The sequence below is a fragment of the Cucumis melo genome, chromosome 10, assembly GCF_025177605.1.
Source record: "Cucumis melo cultivar AY chromosome 10, USDA_Cmelo_AY_1.0, whole genome shotgun sequence".
NCBI lineage: Eukaryota > Viridiplantae > Streptophyta > Magnoliopsida > Cucurbitales > Cucurbitaceae > Cucumis > Cucumis melo.
In genome coordinates, this window is record NC_066866.1 from 6,988,716 (window position 1) to 7,010,609 (window position 21,894).

At 33.3% G+C, this 21,894-nt stretch overlaps 2 protein-coding genes across 6 annotated transcripts; one reads left to right on the plus strand and one right to left on the minus strand.

Moving 5' to 3' along the window:
- The first annotated feature begins 10,701 nt into the window (after positions 1 to 10,701).
- Positions 10,702 to 15,417, plus strand: LOC103500242 (protein HESO1). 4 transcript variants are annotated; one of them, XM_008463482.3, is made up of 10 exons: positions 10,702 to 11,017; positions 11,246 to 11,330; positions 11,406 to 11,596; positions 11,727 to 11,891; positions 12,332 to 12,510; positions 12,600 to 12,695; positions 12,874 to 12,943; positions 13,296 to 13,420; positions 14,262 to 14,372; positions 14,496 to 15,417. In XM_008463482.3, the coding sequence occupies exons 3-10, from the start codon at positions 11,461 to 11,463 to the stop codon at positions 15,018 to 15,020; spliced, it is 1,407 nt and encodes a 468-aa protein (XP_008461704.2). In that variant the 5' UTR covers positions 10,702 to 11,017; positions 11,246 to 11,330; positions 11,406 to 11,460; the 3' UTR covers positions 15,021 to 15,417. The 4 variants fall into 4 exon arrangements, with proteins under 4 accessions (XP_008461704.2, XP_008461703.2, XP_050947323.1 ...); XM_008463481.3 differs by having other exon boundaries at positions 11,246 to 11,325; XM_051091366.1 differs by having other exon boundaries at positions 10,704 to 11,017; positions 13,299 to 13,420.
- Positions 15,418 to 15,832: 415 nt separating this feature from the next.
- LOC103500243 (probable methyltransferase PMT11) lies at positions 15,833 to 20,625 on the minus strand. 2 transcript variants are annotated; one of them, XM_008463486.3, is made up of 9 exons: positions 19,579 to 20,623; positions 18,903 to 19,052; positions 18,539 to 18,809; positions 18,256 to 18,366; positions 17,742 to 17,901; positions 16,999 to 17,256; positions 16,797 to 16,919; positions 16,505 to 16,582; positions 15,833 to 16,362 (listed from the first exon to the last, which is right to left on the minus strand). In XM_008463486.3, exons 1-9 carry the CDS (start codon positions 20,254 to 20,256, stop codon positions 16,155 to 16,157), a joined length of 2,037 nt encoding a protein of 678 aa, XP_008461708.1. In that variant the 5' UTR covers positions 20,257 to 20,623; the 3' UTR covers positions 15,833 to 16,154. The 2 variants fall into 2 exon arrangements, with proteins under 2 accessions (XP_008461708.1, XP_050947324.1); XM_051091367.1 differs by having other exon boundaries at positions 16,291 to 16,362; positions 16,505 to 16,605; positions 19,579 to 20,625.
- Between the last annotated feature and the right edge of the window lie 1,269 nt (positions 20,626 to 21,894).

Genomic DNA, 21,894 nt, shown 5'->3' on the forward strand with positions numbered 1-21,894 from the left:
TGGGGAGAAAGGGGGTTGATTGAGGTTTAGAGTTTAGGTGAATTGTTGATAGGTGAACTGTTCATATGTAGGGGTTTGCCATTATGAAACTTTATGTATTGGGGATGATATACTTTTGGGCTAGGTCAGTTAATTCGATGATGTTTAGTTCAATTCTTGGAAATCTGCTGAAATTGTCTATATATATATTGGTTTTGTAAATGATATATGAATATGATGCAAAGTTTTGGAAATGATATGAATGGATGATGTTTAGTTGCCATTTGATGTATATTTGTCGTTTATATGTAGTTGAATTCTTGGACCAATGAGAGCATAATACGAACAATAATATAAATAAATGACAATTAAAAAAATGGAAAATTGCTTGACGGTTCTGAAATGTCATGAAAAATAAATTTCTAAACGGTTCCCAAATGTCATGAAAAAGAATACTATTGACGGGTACAAAATGGCATAAACAATGACTTTCTTGACGGTTATTAAATGTCATGAAAAATGCACTCTTGACGGTTTTAAAATGTCATGAATTTTCGTATTCTTGACGGTTCTAAACTGTCATTAAAACTTATACTCTTGACAATTCTAAACTGTCATGAAAAATTGAATACTTGACGGTTATAAATTGTCAACGTTAACAATTCTTGACGTTTTTTACAACCATAAAAAAATTGTCTTTCTTGACACTGGATTCAACGACGGTTTTAAAACCGTCAAGAATAATCATTATTGGCAGTTTAAAACCGTCAAGAGAGTCAGTCTTTGTAATAGTGAATATTTATACAATATTCATTATTCCATAACGTACACATACAAAATTTATACAATATACAATATACAATTTATACACACAATCCAATATATATTTTTTAGAAACAAAAAAAGAATAAAATACATTATTTTTATCGGTAGAGACGACGAATGAAATAGGAAACAGCATGAGGATGGTGAACGGCGATCGACGACAACAGCAGACATGGAAGCACGAACGACGATGTCCAATGGCGGTGGCGAGCTCTCAGATCAATCCTCTCCTCTCTTTTCTTTCTTTCTCTTCTCCCTTTTTTATTTTCTTCTTCGTGTGTGTCTGTGTTCTGCGAATGCAAAACTAAATTGAGAATGGATCTCCCAAGGTAGCTCGAAAACATCGAAAGAACCCCTAACTAGCGATGTCGTCATTTATGGCATCGTTAGTTCGAAAAGAACTGCCCACACAATCACTTATGGCGTCGTGAGAACTACACCAAAAGCAGTCAAAACGTCACACATCTTGCGATGTTACTGAAGGGATGAAAACCCTTACACAACAGAAAAATTACATAACCATAACCATTTTAATTGGAACCTAAAAATACCAGTACATTGGCAAAACTTAATTTAATTATGGCTAGGCATGCTTTCAATAAATAAATTACAGAAAATGAAGAACTTACGCACGTTGACATCTCTGTATCTACAACACTCCAAAATGGGGCACCACCACTTGGAAACTCTCCTATTCTCTAAGTTGAGATTTGGTTTGTTGGAACCAAATTGGAAGGAATATTTTTAGAGAGAAAAAGTTATTTTAGAGAGAATTTACAGAAGCAAAAGTTACAGGAAAAAAATTTTCTATCCGTTCACCTGCCTGCCTTCCGTATAACTCCAGAGAAGAGGAAAAACCACCCACTTTTCCTATTTATTTAATTTTATTAAATTAATAATAATATTAAATTAATTAATTAATTAAATCACATTTAGTTAATATTTCATCCAAATCATATTTAAATGAATATCTCTCACATAACCTATAGTTCTAATTTAATTAATTTAATTAAATCAAATTAAACTAAACTATTAATCAATTCATTAATTAATTAATTACTAAATTAAATATCTTATATTTAATTTAATCAAAATTTTAATCATATTCAAATATAAATTTCTCTCATAACCTATAGTTTTAATGTGTATCATATACACATCAAATTTTAACCAATAGTTTCGATATGAATCTAATTCACATTAAATTAATATTTAAACTCATTCAAATATTTTATTCTCTCCTAAATTAATTTTGAATCATATTCAAAATTAAATTTATATAATAAAGTTTAATTAAAATATAAACTTTATATTATAATGTATCACCATACATTATATTAATACCAAAAGTAAATTTTAATATTTCAAATTACAACCAATACAATTAAATCTCATTATCTCCTTTACGAGCTAGGAAAGGGATCTTATGGACCTACAGATCAGAAGCTACAACGATATGAGATTAATTGACTAAACTCATTAACCACATTAATTAATATTCGTTAACTATGTGTACACTCCACTAAAGACTCACAGCTGAAATTTTCTCACTGTAGATATATTTCTATATCCACGATATAGACCAATACCAATAAGTTAGTCCTTCACAAGTGTTCATAACACCAGCTGGGTAAAATTATCATTTTACCTCTTGGTTACCTTCTAATCCTTAAATACTAGTGCTCCTCTAATGAACAACCTGTTTATGGTCCAACCACAAAACAGGAACCCCTCTTGTGCCAAGGTTATGGCCCTTTGTTCAAGTCCCAGAGATACCATTTAAGGGAACACTTATCTACTTACACTAAAGTTGGGAAGGAGTGAATTCCATCTTGTGTGATCATGTTTCCAGCTCCCCACTCGATCTTGTCCCCAAAATGATAAGCCTATTAAGTCGACAATCTGGCCACTCTCACGCATACAAATCAAAGGACAATCTCTCACAAACAGGAGTTCATAATACACTCAGGATTAAGACTAAGTTACTTAGGTCACCCTAATGAAATACAAACCTAACTAGTTAAAGGAGTTACATCTAGTGGTTACTATTTGTGGTCCAGTCTTATGCAAACTCATTGCATAGGATACCCTCACTCGCATGTCGCCTACATGAACTTATTGGATCAATGTGTTTGTATCAAATACAAAGTGAGCCATATCCATAGTATTACCAGGATAAGGTACCCAACCTTAACCCTATATTATAGACCCTTTAAGCTGATCTTGAACATTGATCCCTGTATATCTCTACATACTATTCGAGACTAATTAAACAACTTAGGATGTTAGTTTATTGGATTTAGGTTATTAAGACAAAGTTAATAATATAATCAATAACACTTATTGAAATTATAATAATAACACTTTATTAATAACGGCCAATGGATTATATTTACTATCTATGAGTTTTAAGACATAAAACCCAATAGTTACCTACCCCACGTCGGTAGAGGTTGGACCTCTCACGATGCCATGCAATCCGACATGGAGATATGGTTGTTAGAATTTTTTAAATGTTCCACCTTTACACTACTAGAAAAATAGGTTTTAATGACACTACTAATCAAGATATTGTGTCGTTAAAAATAAAAAAAAAGGTAGGGTGGAGTAAAATGTGTCGTTGAAAATATAAAATACAGAATTTTTAACACATTTTTTGCGTCGTTATTTAATTTTTCTTTACACAAATCTTATGCTTTTCATTATCATTATTACTATTATTTTGAAGAAGTAGAAAACAAGATTCATTCTTAGCACTAAACAAAATTCTTAAATATAAATTTGAATTTTAGGTCCATGGAAATGGTTTATTCGTTGGACCATACGTGCTAAGATTTCTAAATATTAAAATAAAAGGCTCAAGTTAGTCCTGAGAACGTTAGATTTTCAAATTTGTGTCTAGATTCCTTACAGATTTAAAGTTTACCGACTAAATTTGTTATTTAACCATATATAGTATTCTGCATTAATCATTCATTGTTTATGCAATTGCTGAATTTTTCTTTGAACAGATTCTGAATAGATCATTACACTTTTTCTTGTTTTGATCAATATTGAATATACTTTTTGACCAACATTCTGCCATATTTATCTCTTATAGAGGTTAACTAACTGTTGCTACATTTGTAGCTGGTTGGTGGAGACGCCGATTGATTTCTATATAAACGACACAACTATATCAGTATGTCTTCAATTCCTTGTCATTTACCCTTGTTGTTTCGGTGTCCGCACGCAATTAGCCAGTGAACCTATATTTTTAACGAGACTATCAAATTAGACATTAATGAAACTTGTACATAAGGGTAGGGGCAATATATATGAATATCAAAATAACGTTGATCTATTATCCACAAATGAATCTGAAGATGAAGCTATTGTAGGTAAATCTTTTCTTGAGAGATTTCCTCTCCCGAAGAGTTCATTGGTGAACGTAATAGCAAGATTATGTCTTTAAGGAGTCAAATGCATAATTTACACCAAGATTAAGAAAATAAAAATACCATTGTCTGGATAGACATCTGTGGCTTTTCTATATCACTGAAAAATCTATTGTTTCATTCTAACTAAAATAAAAAATCTTGGTTCTAGTGCTAAGTTCTGCCCATCTTAAGGCCTTTAAGTTTTCATCTACCTTATTAGTTTAGAGATCCACTGGTGGTTGTAATGATGTCTTTTGTTCTTCGAGCATTCTTTTTAGTTCATGATATCAAAGGATTTTTTTCTATTTCTTTTCAAGTGTTATTAAACTTATTGTTGGTTGTAGAGGTTGTATTTCCTATTTCTTTTGTTTCTCATTTTTATTGTATTTTGAGCATTAGTCTCTTTTCATTTTATGAACATAAAGTCTTGTTTCCTACTCCAAAAGAAAAAATCTAATGAATTAAAGTAACGTTAAATCGTATAATCTTTTCCCTTTCTAAAAGAAGTAAAAGTAACAATGGTTCACTGTTAGGCTGTTAACAAAGCCTCTAGCTTGAACTGTTGAAATTTAAATCTACATCTAGAAGAAACTTTACTTCTTTGCTCTCTTATTTATAACTTGTAAATGGGTAAATACTTAAAATTGGAGTAGCTTCTTGATTGTTGTTTTCGTAGCTTCGTCTGTCATCCAAAAGCTAAATAACTTTATCTGTCTTTCCATATGAAATTAGGTCTAGATGCTCTATAAAGAAGAATCCTGGCTTACTACTTTCATTTGGATAGTTCTATTCCTTATCTTTGGAAGGTAATCTGTCACTTTTGTTGGATAAGGTCACATATCTGTCTGTGTCTTTACTGCATTTGGAACCTATCATTGCTGAACGAAATAATGATGTATTCTTTCTCCACTGATAATCATTTTTTAAGATCATTCATCAACCTTTTTCTCTTAAAATAAGTTCAAACAAAAAATCTCTTGAGTTCAAAGTACACCATATACGTATCTCGTACTCGTATCATTACATTCTTACATTCGTTAATATTAAGATGCTCGAGAAGACATCTATGCTTTTAAGGATGTAAAGAAAATGTGTTTCTATCCATTGATTTTTGATGAAGGGATAGAGAGTATATAATGTTTTAATGACTTTATTTCTCTATTCACGTGGACCTTGGTGTGTGTGTTGCATATACATTTATATGTATTCTTTGATAGGAAACAGAAGACCCTTTCATTTGTAAAAAATGAAAAGGATAAGAACATAACCTCTATCAATGAATTTTACAAAAGTCATTCCAACTAGTAACGAGTAGCACGATATCATGTTACAAATAAAGACAATGGGAAAGGAATGTACCATGAATTTCCCAACAATTTATTCTCTCCCAAATGCTTTCTAAAATAATGTGACGTTCTCAGTATAGTGATGCACCATACGTTCCAAGTTGATGATATCAAGCTAATTAGCTATTTTTTAGAAGCTCGTGATTGTTTGTAATGAATGTTGGCTAAGGTTCATTTTTTTCAAATTTGCAGGTAGTTGAAGAATCTGTGGATCATGGTATCGATCAAGTTCATTTATACGTCAGTTTCATTAGATTAGGTCACACATACATGTAATATTACAGTTAATTTATCTTTTGGATTATTGTAAAAACTGTTACCGACAATGTAATTTACATTTTTTATTATCAATATAAAATTTTTTCTAAATATATGTGGCTAATGCTGAAATTTAGTATTTATTTTTTTTTTACAAGAGAAATATATGACAGAAAAATATGTGTTGCAAATTGAAAAATAACGATGCCAAACAAGTATTGACATATAAGCCTTTATTAAACAAAAACAATGTCGTCAATCACATTTCTTGACAAGAATTATGCGTAATGAAAAGTTTAAACATGACAATATATTGATGTCGAGTTATAGATAAAGGTGACACATTTAAAGCGTCAATATAAGGGTATTAATGACAATATATTTCTGTCGAGTGATAGATAACGATGACACATTTAAGGTGTCAATGTAAAGGTATTGATGACAATATATTGGTGTCAAGGTCTAGGTAACGGTGACACATGTAAAGCGTCAATGTAAGGGTATTGATGGCAATATATTGATGTCGAGATATATATAATTGTGACATATTTATTGCGTTAAGGTATAGGTATTAATGACACAATTTTGACGTCATCTAAGCATACTTAATGACACATTTTCCAAAGTGTTATTAAATAGCCTTTCTTGACAGTGGCTTCAATGACGCAAAATTTACGTCATAATTATGTCGTCGAAAGTCTCTATGACGTAAATTTTGCGTCATTAAAACTCAAATTTCTACTAGTGTTACCAACGCAGTCAAAGCAACATCGGAAAAAGGTCGACCTCTCATAACGCATTGCATGCAACGTTGGTAGTTATGGAGGAAACGACGACACGTACATGCATGGCGTCGTGAAAAGTCTATATTATTATTTAAATTAAACGTTTTCATGACGTCTCCTCACTCGACGTCATGTAAGCCGCACCCTCTGCCGATGTTTATTGTGCAACGTCGTCATACCTCCCTACTACGGACGGCTTCTTCACGGCGTCGCGAATAGATTCTTTTTACGACATTTCTTTTCTCGACGCCTCTTTTTTTGTCGGCAGACCTTCGATTTTTTGTAGTTAAACCAAGTTTATAATTAAACTTTTTAGATAAGATGAGTTACATCTCAAAATTAGTTAAGAATGACAAAAGTATCTCATCTGATATATAAATGTTATGAGGTTACTCCACTTTTTCAACGTGGGATCTTCAACCTGCACCCTCAAAATAAAGACTATGGATTTACCATTCTTGGATTGAATTCACATTTCTTACATTTTGAATTGTGAATGCTTGTTTGGTCTTTAGTAAATTATGATATCACATTATATAATATAGGATTCCATCGATCACAAATATAATTTGACAATGAGAGGACACTAAAAAAAATGCACATCTTCCAAAGCATGAAATCATCGAGAAAAGCCCAAAAAAACTCGGGATATCATCTTTGGATAAGACGATGATCGACGAGAGAACCCATTGAAAGATGATTTCCCAACAGGTAAAGGAACGTTGTATGGGAGATAGCTCAAACTCCCAACAAGCAATATACGTTGTGGTAGATACTAACTCCTGACGACGTATCCATAAGTGTTAGGAATTGTTTAATTGCTTGAAGATGTGGGCAATTCCTGATGAGACCCTTGTCATGAAATATTTATTCAAATTGTTTTTGTTTTTATTTTGTTTTTATTAATTTTTTAATTCTCATCCCAACAACCTAAATTTGATAACAATATTAATCAAATAAAATGATTTCATATAAATAACAAAATTCATTAACAAAGTTGTTTTACATATATAGTATTCTTTGTTACGAAATTATAGAAGTTTGCAAAATGGTCTCCAAAATACTTATGCCTGGAATACATAGAAGAAAATGTCTTCTTGAAAAAATCTCTAAACACCATCTTCAAGCTTCATCTCCAAACAACATTGTTCATTAACAGAGCACATTATACAACAACATTCAAACATCCTACGGTTCAACCAAACAAACAAAAACTTCATTCAATTCTCCAAAAAACAAGTAAAATCTTTTCTTGATCAACTCACCCCTCACAAAATTCAACTAAGTTCAACCCCCCTCACAACATTCAAATTAGCAAATCGGTTACCAAACAAGCAAAAACCCTAATGAAGGCTTCAAAACAAGTTAGACATAGCTCAACCTACCTTTAGCAACATTAAAATAAGCAAAAACTCCAACCAAACATACAAAAACCTCATTCAAGGTTCCAAAACAAATTACACAAAGTTCAACTCATCCCTCACGACACTCAAACATCCTAAGGTTCAATATAAAACATACAAACAACCTAATCAAGGCTAAAAAACAAGTAGAAATGCACTAAGTTCAACCAAACACATAAAAAAGAACAAATATGATCGTTAAAAAAAAAGTAACATTAAGCTCAACTCACCCCCTCACTATTTTCAAAACTCTAACCTTCCAACTAAACAAACAACAATCAGATCAACTCTTCAATACAAGTCAGGAAAAGTTGAACCCAACCCTCACAACAATAAATAAGCAAAATAAACGACCAAACAAATGAAAACTTCGTTCAACTCTTTGAAACAAGTTAGACAAAGTTGAACTCACCTCTCTTAACAAAGCTTCAACCAAACACTTAATAACCCCCATTCAAGGCTTTAAAACAAGTTAGACAAATTAAGTTTAACACATTCTCCGCTTTTCACTCACTTATCTTTATGTCATTTCATGTCAGAAGCACCTTCTTTTGATGCAAACAATCACTTTAATCTTGAAATCAATAAGAAAGGACGTAATACCTTATGTGAGATTTTTTTTTACCTTTGTCATCATTAACTTTGTACCGAGACTCTTCATAAACTGGGGATTATTGCAAATCTCCAAATTCTTTCCAATAGAGTACACACAACCATATTTGCACAAATGAATAAACTAATAACTTAGGTCTAAATTACACAGTTTTTGCTTAGTTTTGTAAAACGAGTAGGTATAGCGGCAGCCTGACTGAAAGCGTTGTTTTTAACAGTTCTAGCAACATGTGAAACAATTTGTTACTCTAGTTGTTGAGAGCTTTGATATGCATCAACTTTACTAAAGAGTTCACAAACGAAAATTCTGAACAACGACCAGGGTATAGTTCATGTGTTTTATCATTAAATCCTCAAATAAATTTGTTGTATCTCTTTCTTGAGCATTAGCAGACATTTCATTCTCGATCCCATCTTTATTTGTTTGTTCGTTTTCAATTAGAATTTGTAAATCATTTATAAGATTCAACATTTCATTTTCTTAAAAAAAAAAAGAAAGTTAACACTTCATACTAGCTTTTTCATCATTATGTTGTGAATGAGTTGTACAACTTTCAAAACCTCTAGGTAAGTTGACTGGCGCTCCATGATATACCCATTGACAATAGAAGAGGGATATTTCCATATGTTAATAGATGTTGCTCCACACCTTCTAACGACTCCCACATTGAATTCATACAATTATTGCATGGGCATCTTGTTTGTTCAAAAGCATTAACATGAAATTTTGTCGGATACTCCTTCATACTTGATCAACTCTTTACTCATCCTTAAAAATAAAAAATTTTCAGCCAACTTGTAAATTCAACCGAAGTTATAACATAGTTAACTTAGGGTTAATATGAGTTGTGGTTATATTATTGTAGGCTCACATGTGCTTAATGAAATGAAAAACACTTATAAATATTCAATCAATTTTAACCTTAGATTGTACTTAATTGTTACAATATTAAGTTTAAACTTTTAAAAGTATTTCTATTTTCATGCAGCAGTTTCTAAATCCAAGCTTAAACTATTCAAATCAACTTCCATCCATGAAATTTTTACTTCTTAAATAAAATTAGACTTAACACTATGTCTTTTTGCCTTTTTCTTAGTGGTTACTGTGTTTGTCAGTTTCTTTCCAATCCATGTTTGAATCTTACTAGGAAAAAAATAAAGCCCCTTCAATAAATTTTCTGAATCCACCACTTCATTGCTCTATAAACCCTTAAAAAACACTCTCTTAATTATTATGGAACATGTATATTTGTTTTTTAGAAAAATGCCAATAAAAGAAACAAAAATGTCAAATTTCAATCTATGACAAAAGAAATAGGCTTAGTTTTATTATATATATATATATATAAAAAGAGGCTCAATATCTCATAACAAAAGTAAAAAAAAATAAAAATGAAGATATATAGTGTGATGTAAATAAAATATATGAAGGTGATGTATTTCGTATATTGGTTTATATTGTGGTTTATGTAAAGCATTGAGTCGGTCTCTAATTTATAAACTATACTATTTTTTACTATTAATTAGAATATTTTGAAATACCTAACAAAACGTTCTAAAGTATATCTAAAATAAACATTGGTTTGTAAAAAAAAAAAAAAAAGAAATCAATAAGTCGATATACGAAAATCTTCATAAATAGAAATAAAATATTCATCAAATATATTTCTTTTCTTCAAATTGAAAAATGAAAAAAAAAATAGTAAATAATAAAAAATAGTAAAAATAGTAAAATGACCATAAATGCATTTTCTCAACTAATATTTTTGATACATTTTCTCTCACCGTAACAAATAAATTATTTTTCTCTTCAATCAATACTAAAATTAAAAAAATGGTTATATATAATAATAATAAATGCACTTTTGTAAAGGATTTTTTTTTTCTTAAAAAAACAAATCTATTACACTGATTTTTTCTTAACTTTACTAAGAAAACTCTAAAAAGACATTTTTCTAAAAAATAAATATTAAAGACATTTACGAAAACATAAAATGGTTTTCTTTTAATGTAAAAATCCTTAATAAATTTGACAAAGCAGCAGCCTTTTGCCACGCCCTTCCCAGTTCCCAATGTCCCAAACCCCATTAACAGAAAATCAACCGACGCTTACAAAACTTGCGATTTTGAGTGTAATTTTGTACCCATGACTCGACGTTGACCTCTCTTTATACCCACGACCAAAAATACTAATGAAAACCCTTCTCCCTAAGCAAAGCTTTTTCTCGGTACCGACGGTTTTCAACTTCGTTTGACTCTATTAAAGAAAGTGACCAAGGTCTTCTCCAATGGCTGTATTGGAAAACCACACCCAGAACACCATCAAAGCTCTCTAGAGGGGTTGGGCTTCTTCAGCTTCGTCCTCTTCTTTTCTCGCCTTTTTGCTTCGGGTAATGGTTTAGTTTCTGATAACTATGTCTTTAATTTCACTTAATTTTTGAGTTCTGATAGAAATTTAATCAGGTTTTATAACCTTAAATGGGCGTTTTCTATCTTAATTCGTTAACGTGTTGTGTTTTAGATTGTGGGGTTTTTAGTTGTAGATGGTTGATTCCACTTTAGCTCAATTTAAAGGGTGTCTTTCTTTGAATTTGTTTGGTTATGTTTGCTTATTTCAGAATGTGACTTTAATTTTGAGCAAAAAAGAGCAGACCCATGTTGAAGTTCTTGATGGAGATGCTGAATTATGTTGAGAACGGTGAGGTGAAGAACGTAATGCTTTCGAGTTCTTCAAATTGACATTTTGCTGAACTTTTACTTGGTCTGATTCTTTTGCAGATTGTTTCTGGTTGAAATCTTGAGATTGTGTCCTGTCTTTATATAGAGAGTCAAAATGAATGGTCTGATGCTGGACCGGGTCACAAAGGATATACTTCGTGTGGTTGAACCATTGCAAGATGATTGGACGGCACGGTTTCAAGTCATCAACGAGCTGCGCAATATTGTGCAATCTATTGAAAGTCTTCGAGGTTCTGCTTGTGTTCTTCAGATTTTTTTGTTTAAAACCTTTTATACAATCATAGAAATGGTTGTTGAACCAATAGCATGGTCTTGTGAATGAAGTTGTTAGGTTTTATTATATGACATTTTGGTAAGCAGGTGCAACAATTGAGCCATTTGGATCCTTTGTATCTAACCTGTTTTCACGATGGGGAGACTTGGATCTCTCTGTTCAATTGCACAATGGTTCTTATATTTCAACTGCTGGGAAGAAGCGTAAGCAGACTTTACTAAGAGATATTCAAAAGGCATCGAGGAAAAAAGGTGCTCTTCAACTACACAATACTTCTTTCCTTTTCCCTCAGTTTAGTTTGCTTAACTTAGGTGCTGGTAAGACGTCACTAGGAAAGTTTAGGTGAACTTAATATTTCTTGATATTATGAAGTAGTTTTTCTTTACTATAGAGAGTTTCCAAGTAATTGTCAGTAATCAAAATTGAGGTTGATTTTCTGGCGAAGACATTGCAAGAACTAAAGTGGCACTATATGACTGTAGGTTTCAAATATGTGTCACATAACTGCATTCAATTTAGTGAATGTTGGCTGTTTTCTTTTTTAACCATAGAATAATGGTATTAGCCGCCTTGTGATAGGACTGGCCTTCCTACTTATCCTTCGATTACTGTGTGGTAAGTGTCAGTTGTGAGGGAGGATTGCTCTCTTTTGGATTTTGGTTTTCTTATTCCATGAAATTTCTTTTTTCAGGTGGGTGGTGCAAGCTACAACTAATCCCTCATGCTAGAGTACCTATTTTGAAGATCGAACATATTCAGCACAACATTTCCTGTGATATTTCCATTGATAATCTTGTGGGTCAAATCAAGTCCAAAATTTTGTTGTGGCTTAATGAAATAGATGGGCGCTTCCATGATATGGTTTTGCTTGTATGTTCTATTAGTTTAGTATTGCCAAACTTGTCAACTCTCTTTGCAAGAAGTGCTTCAATGTAATTATCCTCTCTAGCTTTGTGTAGGTCAAAGAATGGGCAAAAGCACATGACATCAACAATTCAAAACAGGGAACTTTCAATTCATACTCTCTCAGTTTGCTTGTGATATTTCATTTTCAGGTGGTCTTTCTTCCAATGTTTTTCTACCAATTGTTAATACCTACCATCATATACGTGAACCCGTTCTTTGTGCCCTTCTTGGGTGATCTTTGTTGTGCAACTTGTTTGTCCAATATTTTTATTGCAATGTCAATTTTGTTTTCTACAATCCTATTATTTATTATTAGGTTTTTTGCAGACATGCTCACCAGCCATCTTTCCTCCACTTAGAGACATATACCCGGGAAATGTTGTTGATAATCTCAAAGGTACTTTTGCTTTGAATTTGTTGTCTGGTGCAGCCTTTAAAAGGTCCTTTGAATTTGTAATAAAGAAACACAAGAATACTCTGAAAAGATATTCATTATTTCCCTACAGTCTCAAATAAAAGAAAGCTATATTTTCTTAAATGTTTCATCATCCTACTATTTCTCATACTACTTTTTTCATATATGGAAAGCTTCTGTACATTTTTCTTTTAAGCCTTGTAAAAAGGAGCTTGGACTTGTTTGTATTAAAGTGGTGTTGTACGTAAAGGGAAAAATGAAATCATCAATAAATCTAAAGAAGTATTAGTCTGTGAATTGAAATACAAAATAATATGTCATGTATACTCTGAAGCAGGTGTGAGGGCTGAGGTCGAGAACGAAATTGCGGTGACATGTGCTACCAACATAGCCAGGTTCAAGTCAAGAACAGCCAACAGAAGTTCTTTATCTGAACTTTTTGTTTCATTCCTTGCAAAGGTAATTTTTTAGTTAAACTATAGCTCTTATCTTATGTTGGTTCTAATATTTTTTGACCTGGTATTTTCTCTTGCTTTATTTTAATTTCTATTTTTCTGTACAATTATCGATTTGAGCATCTATTTATCACTTATTAGTTATATTTTCAGTACTAAAAGTGGCTAGACCCCATTAAATAAAAGACCATGAAAATATTTGTCCTGTGGTTTTTTATAGACAAAATGTTTTGGTTACACTATGCTATTATTACTTGGTTCACGAAACTGATAAATTAGTCAGACAGATTTCTTTCTAAACAAAATGCACAAAAAGAGTGACGAAGATGAGTTATAGCTATCATATATCTCTATTTGTATGTTTGTTAAACCTCTCTTTTATCTTTCCATCCAAACATTTGACAATTACCCATCATTATCATTCCAAATAAACTTGGGGCATGTTTAGGAGTGATTTGAAAGAGTTCAAATCACTTTTGTCATGTTTATCAATCTAAAACATGTTTTTAATCTTTCAAAATCTATTTTAATCGATGAAAATCACATTTAATAGTATGAACTAAATATTAAATTGATTTTGAACGATTGAACTCACATTTTTTATAGTAATGTTGAAAATAAAAACAAAAACTTTAATCATTTCAAAATCAGTCTTGAACGTGCTCATATTTTCTTTCCAACGCACCAAAGTACAAAGAAGATTGCTTATATGTCAAATCTTCTACATAATAGTAGGCTCCTGATTTTGAAATGACCATTGGGTTGCTATTTATGTTTCTTGTCTCTTTAATGATCACAATCTTCTTCACTCTCATAGTCAATTGTTATTGTTTTGTGTTGTGCAGTTTTCAGATATAAGTTCAAAAGCATCAGAACTGGGAATTTGTCCATTCACAGGGCAATGGTTGGAAATCGAATGCAATATGAGATGGTTGCCAAAAACATATGCAATATTTGTAATCTCTCTTTGCTCTCTTTATGTCATAACATGCTTGCCATATGCACAAGATAGTATTTCTTTTGCCTCTTCTCTGATATTGTGATTGTGGGCGGGTGTCGGGATGGTTGGATGTGGACAGGTTGAAGATCCATTTGAGCAACCAGAAAACACAGCCAGGGCTATCAACGCAAGGCAGTTGACGAGGATTTCTGAAGCATTTCGGATGACTCATTTACGGCTCACCTCAGTTTATCAGAATCAAAGTTCTATTCTAAATGATTTAGCCCGACCTCAGATATTGCAATTAATCATGAACTCATCTGGATCTGCTAGTGCTCCAGCATTCAATGTAGGAAACTACCCCCCAATTCGTCCACAGGTTCACCAAGCCAGAGTCATGCAACCCCGTCCATGGATTCAACATCAGTTCCAGAACGATATTCCCAGGTTCAATATGGGAAACTTCCCCCCTATCAATTCACAGGCCCCTCACGCTGGAACTCTGCAGTCTCAGCCACCGGTTCAACACAAAATGCCGAAAACAAAACATATAGTAAGCAGTCCTAATGTTTTGAATGTGGGGGAGCCCTCAAACCCCTCAAAGATTTATAGTGGTCAAGGCCAGCAAAAGTGGAGACCAAGATCTCAGAGACAGGTATTGTGAAAACACTGAACTTCACTGTTTTGACATTTGCTTTTGTGCACATAATTTGGATAAGAAAGCTGAAATGTCCCCCCACTTGACCATTGGCTGTTACAATATCCTCTTCACTGCTTTTTTTGGTGCTCACACCATTGGATATAGAAGAGGAGATCCCTGAAGCCATTATTTTGGGTCAGCAGATTATGTTTTTCTGCTGCTACTGTAATTCTTACATGAGAGACCATTGTTTGTGCTAGTCTATACCATTTTTCTGTTAAGCTCTATCTTCTTCTTCCTCTTCAATGACGCTAAAAACCAAGTTTGAGTGAAAGGGATATTGAACTAATGAATTTATAGCAGTGGCATTTAAACTCGTGAGAGTTAAACGACCACAGTGAACGGTCTATCTTTGGTACAATCCTATTACTCATTTTTCTTTCACTGCCCTTTATATAATGAAAGGGACCTTTTCTCAAAAAAATTTAAAGATGCTTTTAAGTGGTCTACCTTGCAAAGGTCAGCAATGTAAATTGGCCTACAAATTGACATTAATTTCGGCAAGTACATAATTAAACCAGGGTTAAAATAGGTTAAAATATCGCTTTGGTGATTATAATTCAGGTATGATTTCATTTTAATTTTTGTCTGATTAAGTCCATGTTAGTATACCTCAAATTCAATAATTATTGTTGGTTTGAACTTGCAGTCTTTTTATGAACTTTGTCAGACACCATGCAAATATATTTTCAAAATTTATAGGTATTTTAAACTAAAACAATAATAGATAGGAAAACATAGAAAAGTACAACAAAACAAAAAAGAGAACACAAACATTTGAAAATGGATTGAACATGTCTGACGATTGATGAATATGATCAATTTCAATTGTTTACAATATCTAGTTCTCCAATTCAGTCAAGTTGCTGTAATGCTATGCCTCTTCTTTTTAACTACAAAAACAACCCACCAACGCACCAAACTTACCAATAAACATTGGGCAACTGAAGGCCAATGGTTATGTAGCCTAAGCATACATTAATTTGATGTTTTCATGGCCTCTGGAGGTAGGACATTAGCCTGTGTTTACTTCACCTGTACTCATTTTCAAGGATCACCTAAAGGAAACTGTACTCAAATCACCACTTCCTCCAATCTTCATGTGCGCAAGAGGCGTTTTTCGCCGATCAGTATCCTGTAGCTTGCATGGGGTCCTTCGGAGGTATCACGCAGGCTAACACGCCAACCCATCGCCTTTCCAATGGCTTGAAGCTCATCCATGACAGCAACAGTATCACGGATGTATACTCGGCCCCCAGGCCTTAAGATCCGATCCATTTCGAGCATGATTGTTGACATACTGCATCTGATACCAGTTATCAAAGAGAGAATGAAGTAAGCAACAGCATTCCCAATGATGAAATGTAACAAAATTCTTGAGTGTCATATTAAAGTGATAACGGATAGGAACGTCAACCATAGGATCCATATATGCCCATAAAGTGTACCTTCTCATCTCGACTGAAAAAAGACCAGCTGCATGCAATAGATCATATGTTCTTGGGTATGTATCGAAAGGTTCACACCTGATAGATACATCACAAATAACCTGTCATATAGCTTGAATTTATTTTCCTATCTGAATTTTGGAACAACAAACAGGAAGATTTATGTGATTCACATTCACTCATCTAAATTGACTTAGCCATCAAAATATAACGTTATCAATGTAATTTGAGAGCATCCTATACTAAATATAAAGATAAATTGTTTGAGGATCAAATAGTTAAGCAGTTTTACCAATCATGAAGAACTCCAAGAAGTCCACGGTCGTATATGACGGGTAAGGTGTTTGGTCCACTCATGGGGACGACGTTCATCACCCACGAATCCAATTTTTGGTCGATTAATGCTGCAGCAAACCTGCCAAATGACAAAAAATGAAGAGTCAATAATGGGAAGATGAAAGGACCCTGCTAAATGTGATATAGGATAAACTAACCCTCCAAATCCAGCTCTCATATCCATTACATTCCTTAGTCTTATCTTCTTCCAATGTAATGCACGCACATAGCTTCCTATAATTTCATTCCAATATTTAGATTCTGCCGTGAAGAGCTCATTTCTAGAAATATAGGCATCATATTGAATGCTCTGAAGCCTATCTGGAGGAGTATGCAAACGTGCAGGCCATTTTGCCACGTTTCTGCCAAAACCATTTTCTGGCAGCCGAGTAATGCAAGGCTTCAGCTCGACATACCTTAACATGACAAAATGTGGAAAATCCAACAATCAGAACTATGATTGTAAGAAAAAGGTCAAGATCAATAGATGTGACGAAAAGCCGTCATTGAGCTGTTCCTTTACCCACTAGTTCAGAACTAACTTCACATAAATATTAATCAAGCCAATATGTTCACTGAGAACAGATCATTTGAGACTTTTTTCATATGTTTATTTTAAACAAAACGCCACATTAATCCAGATGCAAGAGTGTTCGAATGGAAAAAAGCTAAATGGATAACGTCTTCCCTTCAGACAAATTAGCTCTAGTGTATGAACACAGTTCAATACGATTTCAAGGAAACTGGGTAGCACTTTCTATTTATTGCAAGTGAAATTATATTCTGTCAATAAAAAAAACTTTTGGATCTGAAACATAACTGACTAATCAAAATCTAGTGGGGATAAAAATATATTCATTCATTCAACTACCATTTCTTTAAAGGATTGATATATGCATACCAAACTTTATCTGGATCATCGTCTACATCACAAAGTGGAGGCTTAACTTCCGAATCACGGCTAAGATAGCAGCTATTATTCATTGGCTTTTGCCATATTGCTATATATCCATCCTTTTTCACAAACTTCCAGCAGAGTCGAGTGGTAAGGTTAATCATCTCTGGTAAGAGAAAAACGAGGGCTGTATTTAATATTGAAAGTTTGGAAGAAAATTATATGAGCTATAGTATTTATAGACCAAACTAACGCAGACATTTAGTTGATAATGGCAACAGAGATCAAATCACTTTACAGCCTTTCTATATTTCTTATTGTCATGCTGATTTTCTTGAGTTTAATAGCAACACGAAGCAAACTAGCCAATTACTAGGATAAAGATCAACAGAAAGAGAGGAATTGGCTGAAATCGTGGATATAGAAAAGACTTCACAAAGTTGTTGCGGAACTTAACGTCTCTGACTGACCATAGGCATGAAGCAAGAAACAACCAATAGATATAATAGTCATGACAGACCTTCCCACTGCTGTTCCAAGGCTTCTTCATGCTTGTAAACAGGTTGTGCTGCCCAAGCAAAGTATCCTCCAGCCCTTAGCATTCTGTCAACCTCCAGCAATAGAACTCCATCTTAAAGTCAGAAGGTTTAAAGAAAATTCGACAATCAGAGACATTACAAATAAGAAATCTTAACTTGACATTGAATACAATTTAGTACATTGGATCAATAAATCTTCAATGGAAAAACTAATGCGAGTATACAGATATGAATAAGAAAGAGAGAGTAATGAGACGATCATACCATCACGAGTCCAATTAATTCTACATCTTGAACAATGTATCAAGTCAAAGGCTTGACTTGGATACAGTAAACGACGAGTAGAAAATGCTGCAACCATTGCAGGAACACCACGTTCAAGAGCAAATTGAATCTGATTCTCATGAACATCTTTAGGAGCAATGGACATTGTTACCACATTCCGTGACAGCAGGTAGGCACCAAAACTTGCAACACCGCACCCAATATCCAAAACTACTCGTGTATGACTACCAAAAGCAACATCAGGAACAATCTACACAACAAACAAAAAGTTCATCATTACAAAAGAAAACTAATCCAAAAGCTGCATTCATCTTAAATGTGCAGTAATTGTTTATTGATTTACCTTAGAGATATGATCCAAGTATTCATTTGCACCATGAATGAATTGTGTACCACCACCAGGAAATTTAAATTTATCTTTGTCCCGGGAAATCCAGTTTTGACCCCCTTTGTCATCAACCAAACGGGTATGAGGAACATTGTTGAACCATACCTACAACATAATATGCTCCAACTATTAATTCTGATGAGTTGTTTAGTTGTGAAAGCCACAGTGTAAGGAGTTAATAAGCCATGAAATTGATGTTTTTTAGTCATGAGACACATATTAAATTTAAGAACTCTTTGGACCAAACAAGTAGTGAAAACAATTCCACTCCTCCCGATCCCTACTCCTTGGACCAAATATGTCCTGAAACTTTTGTGGGACATATGCTATAAAAGAAAATTAGCTTGTAAAAGCTTTCTATCCTACTAGAAAAATACAAAAGTGCCAATCAGTCAACCTTTTTGAGCATATCAGCTAAAATAATATAGCAATTAATATGAAACAAATAATGTAATACTAATACAGCCTGCAGAAATATTAGAATATCCTTTTTAATAAAATAACAGCAGATCAACTGACCAAATCAACAAGACCAGTAGCAATCAATGACACAAAACATTTTAAAATGAGAAAATAACTTCAAGTTATAATAACAAATTAGATGAAATCTATGTACTGCACAAAAGAATACCTCATCACGGCTCCTTGGCCAGGGAATTGGCATTTTATATCCTTTCGGTGCCGGAACTAAGCAGTTCAATCCCCTACCAGAATCAGGGCAATGCCGCTCGAACTTCTCCCCTTTTTCCGTTGACTTCAGCTGCTTAATGGCATCCGCATTATCCAAGCAAGGTATGTACTCCCTCATGCTCTGTGAGCAAAGAGCAAACTTCTTGATCCTAATCTTGGCAGAGCCACTCTCATCCGTCCCACTCTCAATCTCATTCCCCCAATTCTCCGTTAACTCAGGATCCAAATCCCCCACCTCAAACTCGTCGACCATCGTTCCATTCTCGTTCACGATCCCGAATCTCTGCACTGAATCAGAAGGAGGAGGAGGCGGTGGAGGAGGAAATGAAGGAAGAATTGGAGAAGGGGGCGGGGCAGAGGCGGAAGAAAGGGGCTTTTCCGGAGCTTCACGGGTTAGATTCTGTTCGATCAGAGAAGGAACATCAAAGAGGTTGTCGTGATTAGGCGAGATTGACACTGAAGGAGGAGCATATCGAGTTTCAGTGAAGAAGATGAGCCGTGGGTACCCATCAGACCAATGCTTACCCAGGTAAAAGAAGGTGAGGGAGATTAGAACGAAGGCAGAGATCTTGAAGATCGATGGGATCTTCAGTGAATCGCAAATGGAGAAAGGTTTCATCCTTGTTTACGAACCCAAACGGGGGAATGAAAAAGGGAATAGAAAAGCGAAAAGTGAAGGGGGGGGGGGGGGGGGGTTCTTCTTTTTCACCGAAACAATCGAACTTGCTAACAGAGTCTCGTTCCTCCGGCGAACAGTTGTAAATTTCCGACCGGGGAGATTTGAAAGAAAGAAAGGGTTTTGAGAATTACCCGCCAGAATGGTGGAGGTTGCGAAGAAATTGAAAATGATAAGAAGGAAAGAGGTCCAGGGAAGAGAGGGTGAGGTCACCACTGAAACGGCAGCTTTGTCCGATATCAAATCACTTGGATGCCAACCGTGTTCAGTGCCAACTTCAACGTCCGCTTTCTTTTTCTTTTTTTTCTTTTTTTTTTCCCTTTCTTCTCTCTCTTTTTTCATAGTTATTATGAATATATGGAGCTAATTTTCTTTTAATTAAAGACATTAAATCATTTGTAGTGACCTTTTTTCTTTTTTATTTTAAACCCTCCATTTTTACAAAAATAAAATCAAATTAATGTTTGGGATAATCTAAAATTTATGAATTAAACTCTCTCCTATTATTTTTCTTTTTCTTTACTTTTCAGTTCTTTTTACTTTTTAATTTTTTTTCATAGTTTCATACTCATATTTCAGTTTTCTTTTTTAAAAAAAAAAATCGTTTTTATCTCAAAATTTCATAATTTTGGACTTTTATAGTTAGAAAGTTTGTATGATATGGAAAATGAGGGAAAGTTAGGGGAAAAAAATACAAATTCGTCAAACCTGTTTTTTATTTCTCTTGAACTTCATCTTTTCCCTTTTTCCTTTTGGTTTTCTTTTTCTTTTTCTATTTACAATAAAAATTCTTAATGGATTATTTGGTGCAAGTGAGAGTTAGATTTTGTTGTTTAATATCTACGATCAATTCTCTACTTTGACGATGACAAAAATCTCTAATGACATAACAACATTCTTAATTATATTTATATTAACTTATCCGAAATAGTAAATTGTTCATTATAGTAACATAAACTCAGCTCAACCGATATCAATGTGAACAGAATATCATGGTCTCCATTTATAAAAATTGATGAAAATTGTTGTAAATAGTTATTGAAACTTTGCATGTAGTTCAATTAGACTATAATTAAAAATTGATGAAAATTGTTATAATATATGGTAGAATAGTTGCGTAAACGTTGATGCGAGAGTAGAAATTTAAAAGAATGAAAACTAACTACAAAATATAAAATATTGGAAAGTAATTACAAAATGGAAAGAAATACCGATAATTGTAAATTGTTAATTACAAAAAAGGAGTGGATACAAAAATAAATTTGAAGTAGTGAAAAAGCAGAGCATTAAAGCAACAAAACATATATAAATGATGACAGAAAACATAAGACAACATAATGGAAAAGAAATTAAAGGAAGAAAAATAAAACTCTACAAGTAAAAGCTTTAGAGAAAAGGAGAGAACAAGAGGGAATGAAGGTTGAGGAGAAATGATGTGAAAATTTAATGAAAAATATTTGAATGAAAACTGGTGATTTCTTAAGAAGGTAGATTTTATAGGGTAAAAAAGAAAAGAAAAAACTTCACTTGAATTCCCTTTGAGCCAACGCTGCTCCTTGTAGAAATATATTTCTAACATAT